This window comes from Marmota flaviventris, chromosome 12 (genome assembly GCF_047511675.1).
Source record: "Marmota flaviventris isolate mMarFla1 chromosome 12, mMarFla1.hap1, whole genome shotgun sequence".
NCBI lineage: Eukaryota > Metazoa > Chordata > Mammalia > Rodentia > Sciuridae > Marmota > Marmota flaviventris.
Window position 1 is genome coordinate 36,909,836 of NC_092509.1, and position 16,645 is coordinate 36,926,480.

Sequence of the window (16,645 nt, forward strand, 5' to 3'; positions counted from 1 at the left end):
GCACATACAGATTTTCATATTACTATTTCCTTAAATTGGGAGTATGATTCCAACTCTGCATATTAATATTAAATTAATTATTTTCAATTAAAATATGCATCAAAAACTTATTTCAATGTGTGTGCGCACATGTAAGTGATATGGGGCATGCCTGCTCTTAAAATCATTTTTAGTAGTCAGTGGTACAGATGAGTCATGAGAATTTCAGTAATGTCCCTATTGACCACTGATTTTTTTCCTATTAAACAATGCTGAAATAGATATCTTCTTACCTACATTTTAATATACTGGGTAGTTTTATCATCACAGAATAAGTTTCAAGAAGAATTTTTAGTCAAAGTATATATAGTTTTAAAATTTTTAATGAATACTGTCAGACTTTTTTCCAAATTGGTTATATTAATTAAATATCCAATTTACAGTATGTAAGAATACATACTTTGCCAGAATTTGATTCTAAGAATTCAAAACTTTTTTTTTTTTTTTTTTTTTTTTTGGCAATCTGACAGGTACATGTCATTTTAATATTTTTTGTTCTTTTAGTAAAGTAGATTTTTAATGCTTTAAATCTTTGTATTTCTTCATTGCTGACTTAGGTATAGAGCTAACCTTTCACATCTTCTTGTTTTTCTAGGCTGGCAAGGAAATGGATATGATTGTCAAGATATCAATGAATGTGAGATCAACAATGGTGGCTGTTCTTTGGTTCCGCTTGTTGGGTGTGTGAATACACCGGGATCTTTCAACTGTGAAAGCTGTCCACCAGGTACTGCACCAGATTTCCTGCTGTCATTGCCACCAACACATACATTTGAAAGCAGAATCTTGTACTGTATTTTAAATAGGATTTCTATCCAAGAAACTGAACAGTACAGAACATTTCATTTAACTTAGTGTTTTAGGACAAATTCGCTAACTACACTATAGGAAAGATTTTTTTTTTAAATTTAATATCAATAGAAAACAGGAAGTCTTTAAAAGTGGTGAAATTGCCACTGAGATAACACAGAATTTGAATTTTTTTGGTGCGAATCTCAGATCTGCTGTATTGTTCTCACATGTAGTTTATTAATATAGTATACCAATGGGATGTTTTACATATGAGGTTTGCTAAACCACAGGCATGGAATCCATAACTAAATTAGTATCCAAGAAGTTCAGAGAGTTTTAAGGAATAAACTGAAATTTTGCAACTTCTAATAACATGAAACAACAATATTTCTAGGTGTACCAGTAGTTTCCTCGATATAACTGGTTAGTCTTATCACTATATTTATCTATCGATAGATAGATAGATATAGATATAGTGAGAAGACTAACCAGTTTTATCATAGAACAAGTTTCAAGAAAAGGAAACTATATTTTATATAGAAACTATATATTACATATATATATGATTTTTTTTATTAGAATCAACCTAGAACATAATTTAAGAAGTCAGTTATAATTTGTCACTCTTTTTATCAATTACAGTATTTTATTTTTGACACTTCGTCTTTATATCTTCTGTTTTGATACCAGAGTATCTCTGCTTGGTGACTTCAGGGTATCTGATTCTAAGATTGGCATTCTTTCCCTCCCACCTTTGACATTATTTCTCACACCCTGCTCTGATTTGATCAGGGTATGTAGGCGACGGAAGAGTGTGCACTCTCATAGACATCTGCTTGATCAATAATGGAGGCTGCCACCCAGACGCATCCTGCTCCTCAGCTCTAGGTAATGACTCATCTCTCTCTTTGTCATTGGGTATTTTACTATGACCCTCCAAATCAATTCAACATTTGAAAAAAATAAGATCTTTTGTCCACAAAATTCATATATTGATTCTTGAGAATCAAACCCAAAATTAATCCACATAATAAAGCCATGTGCTTGGATTTTTAAAAATACAATAAGGCTTTAATGATCTATTTTAATTTAGGAATTATTTCCCAAGGTAATTAAGCCATCTAATTAATTCATGACTATATTTCAGCAAGTAGGAAAGAGGAATGGAGGAAGAATGAAATTCCACCTCCCTTTAAAGGACTCTTCCATTTCTCTGCCATTGGCTAGAATTGAGCCATTTGGCAGACCCTGGCTACAAAGAGAGTCTGGGAAATGTCGTCTTTGTTTCAGGCCTTGTGAATCAGTGGAAATAAGGGGAAAATGGATCTAGCATGATCCAGTGTCTCTAGTGTTGCATAAAAAAAGATTCACCTGCTATAACAATATCTCTGAGAGATATTGTATTATTGTATATAATCACAAATAGTACATAAAATATATTTACTGTATGAAAATATATATTTACTTTACAAAAATATATATTTACTTTACCTTTAACAATAATAGATATTACATTTTTCATCTTGGTCAATTTTATAAACAAAATTAGTTTTTATCAAGGTCTTTGGATTTCTAATATTAATAATTTTCATATTTCACTAGTTCTTTTTCTAGTTTGTTCATATCTTTTTCTCATTTGCTTTCTTATTGATTTGTAAAATTTCATTATGTACTAAGGTCATGATCTCATTATCTGTCTTATGTTTTACAAATATTTTTTTCTTAGCAAGTTGTTCTCTTAATTTTGTGGTGGTATTTTCTATATAAGAAGTTTAAAATTTTTGTATAGTTTAAAAAATAAACCTTTTATTATATCTCTTGTTGGCTCCATATTTAGGAAGACCTATCTTACTGAGACTTTAAAAATAGTCAGGTACATGTTCTTTTATACTTTGATATTTTTTCTGCATTAAGATCTTTGATCTTTTTAGAACTTGTATATTTATGATATAAAATAGAAATTGACTTTGATATTTTTGTCCAAATGCATATAACTATTTATTGAATAATATGGTATATTTCTTGCTATTTCAAAATATTACTTTTATTTTTTAATTAACTTGTCATACATGTGCATAATATAAGAATATGTGTGTGTGTGTGTGTGTGTGTGTGTGTTGGTATATATATGTATATGTATACACATATACTTGCAACTAAATGCTCTTTAGAGCATGCTGATGTGTTTAGAAGCATAATTTGTTGACTTGTATTTCTCCCTGGCTTTACCATATTCTAATTGTGTTCCCTTGGTCAGGACGTTTAATCTCTGTGTGCTTTAGTTCTGTGAAATGAGGATAATCACAGTACCTACCTTGTAGGGCTCTTCAAAGGATTAAAATAGTCTATGTTCTTAAAACAGATACAAATGTAACTCCTTTTTCATCTGATTTTTTTTTTCTTCAGTACTGGGGATTGAACCCTGGAGTGCTCTATTACTGAACTGTGTTCCTAGAAGTTTTTATTTATTTTTTTAACGTTTTTGAGACAGGCTTTTGCTAAGCTGCTCAGGCTGACCTTGAACTTGTGATCCTCATGCCTCAGCTTCCCAAGGAGCTGGAATTACAGGCATGTGTCACCACACCCAATTAAATTGATTTTCTTCACTGCAGCCCATAGGTTTATCCCAGGAACCTTAAAAAACGTCCAGGCAAAGCTGCAGCAGCATTGGAGTTACTTACTACATTTCCCTTCTGTAAATTTTTTTTTAAAAATAATTAACTATGAAGAATACATCCCTAGGCAATTATTTTTAAAAAGATAAATGCTTTATTATTAAAACAATCTTGCAAATAATATAAGGTGATACTGAAACACATTTATATCATCAACTATTCTGTTATAAATCTGTTATATTGCAGAATTTATTCTATTTGTTTCTTTAATTCTTCAGCAAGGTTTTCTATTTGTCTCAATAGCATTTGCTAACAGAGGAATATGTTTAAGTTAATTGCCATATTGATTTCCATGTATTATTTCAACCATTTTACAACAATGGAAAGAACATGTGTTTTCTTCAATGAGATATGACTTATTGCTATTAAATAAGAAATCTAAAAATCTCTGGACATGAAATTCAGTAAAATTTTCTAAAATACTAGGATAAGTATTATAAAAAAAAACTGGTAGGGAAAGATCCTATGATACTCTCTCACACTGTCTTTAGCTATTATCCCTTGTACATCATAATTAACAGTGAATATTGATTCATATTAAAATAGATTTAATCATTCCAAGTCCTTTTGACTAAGTTTAATCCCCAAACCTTTGAGTTTGTCATTGTTTTTGTTTTGTAACATGGAAATGAAGAACTCATTAAGAAGTGTGGGAGAGGGCTGGGGCTGGGACTCAGTGGCAGAGCGCTTGCCTGGAATGTGTGGGGCGCTGGGTTCCATCCTCAGCACCACATAAAAATAAATGGAGGTGTTGTGTCCATCTACAACTGAAAAAATATTAAAAAGAGAGGGAAAAAATAAGTGTAGGAGAAGTTTTTGATGATTTCCCACTTACCTATGTTATTGTATTACCTTCAATCTGCAGTTTCACTGCAAAATTTCTTTAAAGCCTCAAATTCATTTAGTGATGAATAGCCTGGGTAAAACTAGTAACATGAAATCTGAATGTCCACATAACTGGGAATATGTGAACCACCCATTCTAATTCTACTTCTGTGCAATGTGCGGTAGGCACCTTCCATGTACAGGTGCTCCTGGCTCTTCCATATTCGGGTTGTGTATCCTTGGTCAAGACAACCTGTCTGTGCTCTGTCCTCATTTGTGAACTTGTAAATAAATAGAGTAGCACCTGCCATAGGCTATTGAGAGGAGTAAATTAGTGCTTTTAACAAAGAGCATGATCAGAGGCATCTTATTGTCTGCTGATGACCCCTCCACCATGAGGATCTCCCATCTTCTCTTGTACATCTGTACACAGAACAATCAGGTATGGAAAATGACAGTACTAGTGCTAATGCATATAATGCATTGGAAACATTTAATGATTTTAAAAATTTTAATTCAAAAAACAGAAAAATAAAGATTATAATATTTTCTTCTTTGTCCATAGGAATATGTAGACTTGACATTGGTGGATTCTTATCTAGACACCAGGACCTGAGTTTATCATTGCATTTTAATGGGGGAGGATGCCTATATTTACACTTACATTTTTATTTCTGAACAGGTTCATTACCTCTTTGCACCTGTCTCCCAGGATATACTGGAAATGGTTATGGACCAAGTGGATGTGTGCAACTCAGTAATATTTGCCTAAGTCACCCCTGCTTACATGGACAATGCATAGTGAGTCCTTTGTTCTTCATGGGGAAATAGAGTGCTTGAAAATAATTTTAGTTTCACTTCTAGAAAATAAATTTTTATATTAGTTTATGAGTTTCAAGACAATGATTGAAGATTAAGATAAGGAACCTTGAATAACACTTGGATAAAAAGTAGGCAGTAGCCTTAGTTCCCAGGAAAAACAGTCAGTTTATTTTTTTATTAGAGTGACTTACAAAGTCTACAGTTGATCCAGACAACTGTGAGTATTTATACTTAGCAATTGTCATTTAAACTAACTAATTACAAGTTGGGCTACTGGAAAATACTTAATATGGTTCAAGTCCTGTTGAGTATATTTAGTAGTGTCACTTTTCTTTGTTATTTGGGTTGATTTCATTTTGTGGTATATCCATTTGTTTTGTGGTATTGTGCTTTTCTTCTGTCTCCTTAGGACACAGTATCTAGTTATTTTTGTCGGTGTGACCCGGGTTGGGCTGGTGTCAACTGCACAGAAAACATCAATGAGTGTTCCAGCAACCCCTGTCAGAATGGGGGAACTTGTATTGATGGCATTAATGCTTTTAGTTGTGAATGCACAAGTTCCTGGACTGGATCTCACTGTCAGATTCCCCAGCAAGGTATGGACACCACTTCTTCTACCACACGTACTCCCAGCTTAGAAGTATCACAAGTCCTTCTGAAGATTCTCTGAATGAACCAATGTTCTTCTCCAGTTGCTCAGAGCTAACTCTTTCTTTGTAGGAGTGACATAGAATTTATGAGGCAAATATTTATGTATCCCAATTTAAATCATAAGAATTTTTCTTCAAAAGAATTAAATTAGTATTTACCATTTTGTTTTGCCCTTTCTGAATCAAAAAAATATAAGCTAAGGTATTTTAGTTTTCTAAGAGAATATTTTTCATGTAGCAGTCATCAGATTTCCTTAAAATACTACATGTAATCACATCCCCTCCCTGCTCTGGAATATGCACTGGTTTCTCATTGCCATTAAGTAGAAATTGGGGATGTTTTCCAATTATCTTCTAAAACCAGCCTTCACCCTATCCATCTAAACTTATTTTTCACTACTTCCCTAGAAATACTTTTGTTTAAACCAGACATCACTCTGGCTGCCTGACCCCATGTGCTATCTGAGTATTTCCACTTTTTTTTTTTTTTTTTGAGATGTCTCTTTTCACAAACCTCCCTGAATTTCTTCCATAATAATTCCTCCATAAAGTCTTTTCTGACTACTCCATCCCTCACTTATTACTCCTAATTCTGGATCGACACATTGATGAGATGTTACCATTTGTTTAGCACCCTGGTGATCCCAGTGAAGAAATATAGGAGCATAAAACATTGTCTCCGCTTGTTTCTGCTTACCTTCTAGCTGAGGATACACGACTAACCCAAATGGCAGAAACCATACCAGAACTAAAGCTATGAACTAAATGTGTGAGGTTAAGTCAAGTTTCATAGAGGTAAACCAGTCTGGGTTCTCCAAGGTTCATGGAGAAGGTTCATGGAGAAGTGATGGTATATTTAAATTAGACTTTGAATAAGAGATGGAGTTTGGGAGTCAACAGAAGAGGGGACAGAGAAAAGGGAATGGAACAACAGGCCAGAGTTACCTAGACTCTTCCTTTTAGGAGTCTCTTAAAAGCACAGTTCTTCATCTTCTCCTTTGTAGTTTGTGGAGGATCGCTCTCAGAGATGAATGGAACAATCAGCTACAAGAGCCCCGATGATGGCTATGTTCATGATGTTAACTGCTTCTGGGTTATCCGAACTGAAGAGGGAAAGGTAAATACAGTTTCATTTGCATATTAGAATATGCACAATAATATTTGAATATATATTGCATAAAATATACATAATGATAATTCAAATGTCACATATTGAGTTTTTACTCAGTGCCAGGCTTTGTGCTAGATATTTCCCAACCTTTCTCTCATCATACACTGACTCTTTGAAATAAGTAATAATATCCTCATTTTGTAGATGAAACCACAAAAAGTAAGGGAAGCAATGTGAAGTTCTCCCACCCCCAACACTGCTTAGCTTGTAATTGGGAATAGTTGAATTTCAAAGTCAAGTTTGTCTGGTTCCAAAATCCATGCTTTAGGAATGAATGGTTCTCCACATTGGATGACTAACTGCAAGCTAGTAGTTAATTTATAAAGTCTAGTTGTTACTGAGACAATACTGTTTGAAGATGACCACTCATATTAGTATATTGATTATTATGCAATATCTGTCACAAGCCATTAAGATGACCTATTTTTTTAAATAAAATTTCTCTGTGCCAAATACTATGCTATTCACATACATCACAGCATTTTTAATTTCCAGAACCCTAAAGATAGGAATTACTAGCTTCATTTTACATATGAGGAAATGCAGCCTTGAGCAGTTGAGAAATTCAACCAGGACCATGTGGTTTGTAAGTGGCTTGTGGTGACTCAACCCCAGGCCATTGGGTCTCCAAAGCTTATAACCCTAAGAAGCTATGTGAATACTTAACTCTTAAAATAAAGATCTGAGCCCAAGTTTTCTGTGCTATTATATCCAACATTAATTACTTAATTAAGTATCTATTTCTCAATCAACTCTTGGACTCATTAAAGTAAAGTGATATGTCTGAATACATAAGATTTTTCCTTGAAATTCTTTTTACATTTTCTAGCAGACTAGTATCACAGAGGACATTGTACAAAGGTCAGAAATGTTATTTTCCCTTGTGGAGGGAGGTTTCTTTAGGGTCTGGTAACCCCACAATAGAATAAATTCCAAAACAAATTTCCCAGTGAGTATGTTATGTGAATTTCCTTCCTTCCATTTAGTTTTCATTAATTCTATTTCCTGACATTGAAAAGACTTTTTTTTTCAAGGAGAAGTTCTTATGTGAAAAAATTTTAAATATGTTTATTACCAATTTGTAAGAAAAATCATCCTGGTCTTTTCCTGATTGTTGTAGATTTATATTTTTTCTTTCACAATAATGTATCTAATTATAGCAGAAAATATATACAAATCAGAATAATTCAATAAATTAACATTTATTTGATTATCATTTAAATTGTCTCATTGCATGAAATGATGTAATGATGGATAATATCTTAAAAATGCCCTTACATAGAATTTCAAAAATCTCCTGAAATTCTTATTTATTAGCTGAACACTTTGATTTTAAGCTCTGATGAAAATTAAGCAGTCTTTTTTGGTTACTTGTTTTAAATGAGGTTGTCCATACAAAATCTTCTGTTTTATTCATTATATTACTATATTTGAAGTCTGTGCATTCTAACAGTTTACTTCAGAGATACATTTTCATGTTATTCTTTTCTACTTGCATACTCAGTGCTTTTCCTGTTACCTTATTTCCATTCTTTACTGTTGGAATTGCTCACCCTTTAGTGATATCCCACCCCTGAGAACACTCAGACTCTATGCACGTCTGCCGTGTGCCTATTCAGCCTATGCCTAAGTACATCAGTCTGGGCTATGTGTCTGAGACCTCCATGGTCTCTTCATCCCTGATGGGGAAGGAAGAATGTACGTGTAGGTCATTCAGAGGATCACAATATAGATTCTTAAGCACAGCAATATTAGTTAAATGTAACTCACAGATTTTTCAAATAGACAGTTCATTACACTGATTTAGAAACCCTGTCAGACATACATTCAAAGTGATTTTATTTGATGTATTTGCCAGTTTAATGAAATCTAAGTGAATCTATTTCTTTTAATTGATACATAGTATTATACATATTTATGGAGTACTATTGAGGTATAATTAAGAAATGGAGATGAATTCTAAAATAATGGACATGAAAATAATGTGTTATGGTTTTTCTATTTTTAGGTCCTGCGTATTACTTTGATTTTTTTCCAATTAGAATCGGTGAATGATTGCCCACATGAGTTTCTTCAGATTCATGATGGAGATTCCTCTGCAGCCTTTCCACTTGGAAGGTTCTGTGGCTCCAGACCCCTTCAGGAAATCCTCAGCAGTGACAATGCTCTCTATTTTCATCTCTATGCTGACCATTTGAGTAATGGGAGAGGATTTACAGCAAGATGGGAAACACAGGAACCAGGTGTGTGTAAACATGGAGAAAAGCAAAGACAAATTTTGAGGTTATTTTCTTGATACAGTCCAAACTTTTGGGTACATAACAAGTTTGGGGATCCAGAGATACAGTTTGTGTTAATTATTTAAAAATCCAATTTTAAATGAATTGGATTTAATTTTGCATTCAAAGATAACAAATTAGGATATATTAGAGGAATTAAAAAAACATGAATCTTAATGAGTCCCTCATGAAATTACTGAGCAGCATCTTCATAAACTCTAGCAGTATATTTACCCCAGAGATGTCATTGAGGACATTTCCCCTCCTTCATCTAGTATTCCTTATCTTAATGTCCATTTGATAACTTGTTCTTTTCTTCTTGCTGTTATTTTGCTTTTATACTCAATTTAAAAACCTGTAACTATGAAAAATTTAAACATGTCAAAAAAAGAGAGCACAGTATACTGACTCCCTATTCATTTATCAGTAACTCTGTTGGTCACTTTCTGACTTTTTAATTTTTTCTGTTGGTGCATTTAGCAATTCTGGTGTCACCTTGGTTTAATTATTGTAGTTTAAAATTTGGTAGGTCAAATCCTCTAACTGTGTTCTTTTTAAGTATAGTAGATCCTTTGCATCAGTTTATTTATTTCCCCCAGTGATCTGCTGTAATTTTGTTGGTATTTCATTGGCTGTATAATTAATTTAGGAAAGAATGATCTCTTAAAATTGAGCCTGCCTATCTTCTAACATAGACTATCTCTATTCAGCTCTCCTGAAATTTATCCTGGCAATGTTTAATAGATTTCAGTCTTTTAGTATTCTATACATTTTGTTAGATTTATTTATAAATATTTGATATTTTGTGTTATGTAAAATATTAATTTTCTAACATTTAATTTCCTACCTGTTGCTCACATAGAAATATGACATATTTTTAAAATAATGGATTTTTATTCTGGCCACATTGTGAAATTCATTAATCAATTCTTATTTTTTTATAGATTCCTTTGCTTTTTTTTCATATGCAGTTATTCTGTGAATGAAGTGAATGAAGGATTTTTTTTCTTTTTCATTTCAATATTTCTATTATTTCTTTTTCTTGATGTTGCCCCAGCTAAGACTGCCAATACAAAGCTAAATAAAAGTGGTTGAACAGACACCCCCCTTTTTTTCCAGCTGCATAGGGGAAATGTTCAATATTCCATCATTGAATGTAACGTTAGACATAAATTTTGTAGATAACTTTTATCAGAGTAAGGGTATTCTCTCCTGTTTCAATTACCATTGCTATATAACAAATTACAAATTTAGGGTTGTAGAACATTAATCATCTTATTTTGTTTCTGATTTTATGGATCAGGAATTTGGAAAGGGCCCAACATGATAATTACCACTTGAAATCTGTTAAGAATCACAATCAGATGTTAGCACGGACTGTAGTTATCTGAGGGCTCAACATTCAAATGTCTCACTTGGGCTGGGCATAGCTCAGTGCACACCTCCTGCCTAGCAGACAGGAGGCCTGGGTTCAAGGAAGAGAGAGAGAGAGAGAGAGAGAGAGAGAGAGAGAGAGAGAGAGAGAGAGAGAGAGAGAGAGAAAGAAAGAACCCTTAACAATACTGGCTCTTTTGGAAGACAGCTCAGTCAGGCTATTGACTTGCGTGCCTAATGTTGCTCCTCTAATGAGATAGTCTTAGAGTAGCTCTTCCTTCATGGCAATTTACTTCTCTTAGAGCAAGTACTACAACAAATCCAGGTGGGTGCTAATGGCTTTTCTTTTTTTTTTTTTTTTTTGTTGGCCCATCCTTGAAATAGCATTGTGTTATTTCTGCCATAGTTAATGGGTTGAATTACAAGCCAATTCAAATTCAAGAGGAGGAGATACAGATCCCACTTTTCAATGGGAGAAGTATCAGAAATAATAAACATTTTTAAACTACCACATCTTTTATTCTTACCTTTCCAAGAATTTCTCTAAAATCACAAATGGATTTTGGATGATGTAAAATAGGTTTTCTGAATCATTGAAATGATCACATGATCCTCTTGAGATGGTATATCTTTAAGTGTGGCGAATTACATTGTGGATTTTGAAGAATGCAATGTTGATTCAGTGTTCAAAATCCACAATGTAATTCACCACACTTATGAAAAAGAGTTTTTTGTTTGTTTGTTTTTTGGAACTGGGGACTGAACCCAGGGAATTACCTCTTTAGCCGTTTTTATTCCTTATTTTGAGACAGGGTCTCACTAAATTGCTTAGAGCCTTGCTAAGTTGCTAAAGCTAACCTTGAACTTTCAATCCTCCTGCCTCAGCTTTCTGAGTTCCTGAAATTATAGATATGCATCACCATGCCCAGAAAGTTATTCTTTTAATATATGACCTGATATGATATATAAATATATTCTTTTTCAAAATTTTATACCTATATTTGAGAGATATTGGCCAATAGTTTTCCTTTCTTGTAATTTTCTTGTCAAGTTGTAATAGTGACAATTTAAAATCAAAAGTGTTCCTAATTTTTATATTCTCTGAAGGTATTTATGTAATATTGACAATATTCCCTCCTTAAGTGTTCACCATGAAGTTAGTTAAGACAGAAGTCTTGTGTGTGAGAAGTTTTAAATTGTGAGTTAAATTTAGTTTATATATATGTTTATGTCTGTGCATACTTTCTGTTTTTTTTTTTTCAGTTTTGGTAATTTTTTTTCTCAAACTCACTCATTTCATCTACTCTTTCATAATATTTTCATACTATCTTTTAGTGTTCATAGGGTCTATAGTGATGTCCTCTCTATTCATTCCTGATATTGATAATTTATGCTATCTTTTTTTCCTTCATCAGTCTTACTAGGATTGATTTCACTCGTCTTTTCAAAGTACTGTTAGCTGTCAATGTTTTCTGTTGAATTTTATTTCATTGAGTTTTATTCTTGGTTTTATAATTTTCTTCCCTTAATTTTTTTTGGGGGGGGCCTTAACTTACTGTTACCTTTATTTTTAGCATGTAAATTTGTTTATTCACAGATTTTAATTATTCCATTATCGTTTTACATAATATTGGCATTCATTTTTACATAATCATACACGGATGGAATACAATTTGTTCTATTTCAATCCCTATGACTTCCTCTTCCCCTCCTCTCCTCCCTCCTCATGTTCCCCTTCCTCTACTCTACTGGTCTTTCTTCTATTTGTTTTTTCTTTAGCTGATACTTTATAGATATACATGAAGGTGAAATTTACTGTGATATATTCATATATGTACATAGCATAATTTGGCCAATTTCAGTTCCTTCCTTTTCCCATCCCTCTTCCATCCCCCTCTATTCTTTTCCTCTATTTCATTGATCTCCCTTCTGTTCTCTTGGCATTTTACCCACCTTTTTTATTTTCCTTATGCTAAATGACATATAAACCAGACCCAGACTTAAGTTCACTTATCATGATGTTTTCCAGTTCCATTCATTTATCAGTAGATGCCATAATTTTATTGTTCTTTATGACTGACTAGCACTCCATTTTGTATATGTACCACATTTTCTTTATCCTTCATCTGTGTGGATGGGCACCTGAGCTGGTTCTATAACTTGGCTCTTGTAAATTGTACTGCTATAAATATGGATGTGCTTGTATCACCACAGTATGCTGTGTTTAGTTCTTCAGGATAAATACCAAGGAGTGGGACTGCTGGGTCCTATCATGATTCTAGTCCTAGTCTTTTGAGGAGTTTCTATATTGCCTTCCAAAATGATTGTACTAAATTTCGGTCCCAACAACAATGTATGAGTGTACCTTTTCTCCCACATGCTCACCGGCATTTATTATTATTTTTGTTCTTGATGACTGCTATTCTAACTGGAGTGAGATGGCATTGCAGTAGTTTTGATTGCATTTCCGTGATTGCTAGGGATGTTGGACACCTTTTTTCATATATTTACTGGCTATTTGGTTTTCTTCTTTTGAGAAGTGTCTGTTTAGTTCTTTTTTCCAATTACTGATTTTGTTATCTTTTTGATAATAAGTTTTTTGAGTTCTTTATATATTCTGGATATTAATCCCCTGTTGGAGGAGCAGCTGGAAAGATCTTTCATTCTGCAGTTTCTCTTCCTGTTCTTAATTATTTCCTTTGCGTGCATCAGCTCTCTGATTTGATGTCCATCTCATTTACTGATTCTTGGTTTTATTTCTTGACCTTTATGGTTCTTGTTAAGGAAGTCAGTGCTTGCTTGTTGGAGTGTTGAGCCTCTGTGTTCTTCTAGCAGTTGCCAAGTCTCTAATCTAATTCTTAGGTTCTTTGATCCACTTTGAGTTTACTTTTGTACAGGGTGAAAGATAGGAATCTAGTTTCATTCTTCTACATATGGATATCCAGTTTTTCCAGCACTGTTTGTTAAAAAGACTATCTTTTCCCCATAAGTTTTAAGAAGGCTATCTTTACTCTACATTTTTGGCACCTTTGTCGAATATCAGATGACTTTATTTTTGTGGATCTGTCTCTGTCTTCTACTCTGTTCTATTGGTCTTCATGTCTGTTTTCATGGCAATTCCATGCTGTTTTCGTTACTATAGCTCTATAGTATAATTTGAGATCAGGTATTGTGATGCCTCCTGTATTTCTCTTCTTGCTGAGTATTGCTTTGGCTATTCTATGTCTTCTTCTTCCAAATGAATTTTAGAACTGTTTTTTTTTCTAGTTCTGTGAAGAATGTCATTGGCATTTTGGTGGGGATTGCATTGAATTTGTATGCACTTTTGGTGATATGACCATTTTGACAATATTAATTCGGCCTATTCAAGAACATGGGAAGTCTTTTCATCTTTTAAGATCTTTTAAAATTTCTCTCTTCAGTATTCTACAGTTTTAATTAAAGAGGTCTTTCATCTCCTTATTATTCCTAAGTATTTTTTTTTAGGTTGTTGTGAATGGGATAGTACTTACTATTACCTTTTTTTAAAAAATTTTTTCCCAGCCTCTTTACTTAGAAGCATTGATATAATTTCAACCTTTAAAACATTTATTATATGCACTAGAGCTATGCCTTTTCTCTGAGAATTGTTTTTTTCTGTGTCTCATATGTGTTTTCATTGGCATTCAGCTTAAAATATTTCCTCATTTCTTATTTTGATTTCTCTTGACTGTGGTTTTATTAAAAATGTGTTATTGAATGACCAATGTGGTCATTAATCTTTCAGTATATCATTTCAATCTTTTGAAATTTGTTGAGATTTGTTTAGATGGACTAATATATTTTCTACTTTGACATACTTCTCATATAGACCAGAAAGAATATGTATTCTGCAGTGGTGCAATATAGGTCATCTATATATGTCAACTTAGCCAAGTTGGTCAATAGGTTTGTTCAAGTATTATATTTATTTAACGATTTGAAAGATATTTTCTCTATTCATAAAAGAAGTATGGTAAAATCTCAAGCTATGATTATAGAGTTGTGTATCTTTCTGCTCTGACAATTTTTGCTCTGTGTATTTATTTTATTATTTTTTTCTTTCTCTCAGTGTTTAAAATGCTTCTTTTTAAAAACAATTTCTTTTATTTATTTGTTCTAGTTAGTTATACATGACAGGAGATGCATTTTGACTCATAGTACACAAATGGAGCATAATTTTTCATGTCTCCTGTTGTACACAAAGTAGAGTCACACCATTCATGTCTTCATACATGTACTTAGGGTAATGATGGCCATATCATTGCACCACCTTTCCTACCCCTTGCCCCCTCCCTCCCCTCCCTTCCCTTTGCCCTATCCAAAGTTCCTCCTTTCCTCCCATGCTCCCTTCCCCATTATCAAATATTCATTTCTTACACCTATATTTAATTAGAATTCTGATAGGAATGGCATTGAATCTGTAAATCACTTTGGATAGTGTGGACATTTTGATAATATTAATTCTTCTAATCCATGAACATAGGTATCTTTCCAAGTATTTGTATCTTATTCAATTCTTTTATCAATATTTTCTGATTTTTGTTGTACAGATATTTCACATTTTTGGTTAAATTCATTCCACATACTTTTTTGGATGCTATTATAAATGGTATTGTTTGCTTAATTGCTTTTTTTGATAGTTCATTGTTGCTGTACAGAAATGAAACTGATTTTTGTACCCTGCCACTTTACTGAGATAGTTTGTCACCTTATTTAATTATTGGTTCTAAAGTGGATTTTATTTATTTTTATTTTTTGGTCTCTAAGGTTTTTATATGTAACATTATGTCATTTGCAAACAGACAATTTTACATTTTACATCTCATCACTTTTCTTCAACCTAAGGAACATCTTTTACTTTTTCTAATGCAAAATGTCTACCACTCCCACATTCTCTCAGCTTTTGATGGTCTGGGGATGAATTTTTTCCTTTTAGTTTTTGAAGAATATTATCACATACAGCATTCTAGGTTGACAGTTTACTTTCTATCAGCCATTTAGACATAGCATTTCATTGTCTTCTGACTTGCATGATTTCTCTTTGGAGAGTCAGCAATAATTTTTATGTTGTTTCCTCTAAGGATAATATATCTTTTCCCTCTCTCTGTTTCTGCCTTTTTGCTTTTCTTCCTTGCTTTTTATTGTGTTAATTTGGGGTTTGATTATGAGCTCTCTAGGTTAATTTTTCCTGGTCTTTATTCTGCTTGGGAGTCATTTTGAGTTTTGAGTCTGTGAGTTGATTTCCTTTACTCACTTAGAAAATTGTCAGCCAATATTTATTCAAGCATTGCCTTTGTCATTTTCTTCTCTTTCCCTTTTGGGATTGAAATGACACATGCAGTAAGGTTATGACTCTGTCTCACAACTCTCATATTTCTATATCCTCCCCTTCCAATTTTTTTTTTCACTCTTTAATCTATTTGGTTATTTTGTTTTGAAATGTCTTTAGGTAATTTAATCCTGTCTTCTGCTATGTCCAATCTGATGTTTAAAAATGCTCACCATGTAAAGACTTCTTGATTTCAGATGTTATAGTTTTCATTTCTAGGTTCTTTTAAGATAGATTTTCATTTTCTATTGAAATTCTTCATCAGCATCTATTTTGTCAATCTTTTCCTCTAAGTTTCATCATAGGTACTAGAGAGTCATTGTGGGGTAGCTCTAATATCTGAGTTGTTTCTGGCTCAGATTGCCTGTTTTATTTGTTTATTATCAGTTCCTATTTTTCCTAATTCCTCACAGGCATGGTAAATTTCTGTTGTGCATTGCGGGGATTCTGGATTATATTAAATTCTTCTCAAAAGGGTTGGGATTTTTTCTGGTAGGCAGTTATGTTACTGACAGATCACTTTGATAAAAGCAAGTCTTGAATTTATAGACTATTTCTTCTCAGGTTGTTCTTCCCATTAAAAAAGCTTCTCTTGGGCTGGGATCTGTGGATCAGAGGTAGAGAGTCAGCCTCACATGTGTGAGGCACTGGGTTCGATCCTCAACACC

At 33.1% G+C, this 16,645-nt stretch overlaps 1 protein-coding gene across 1 annotated transcript in view; it reads left to right on the forward strand.

Moving 5' to 3' along the window:
* Cubn (cubilin) overlaps positions 1-16,645 on the forward strand; it is a 275,809-nt gene that overhangs the window by 14,851 nt on the left and 244,313 nt on the right. Inside the window, exons 9-14 of the mRNA XM_071619663.1 lie at positions 635-766; positions 1,624-1,719; positions 5,014-5,132; positions 5,563-5,749; positions 6,808-6,920; positions 8,983-9,217. Coding sequence (XP_071475764.1) covers positions 635-766; positions 1,624-1,719; positions 5,014-5,132; positions 5,563-5,749; positions 6,808-6,920; positions 8,983-9,217 — 882 coding nt within the window. The remainder of the gene's footprint in view (positions 1-634; positions 767-1,623; positions 1,720-5,013; positions 5,133-5,562; positions 5,750-6,807; positions 6,921-8,982; positions 9,218-16,645) is intronic.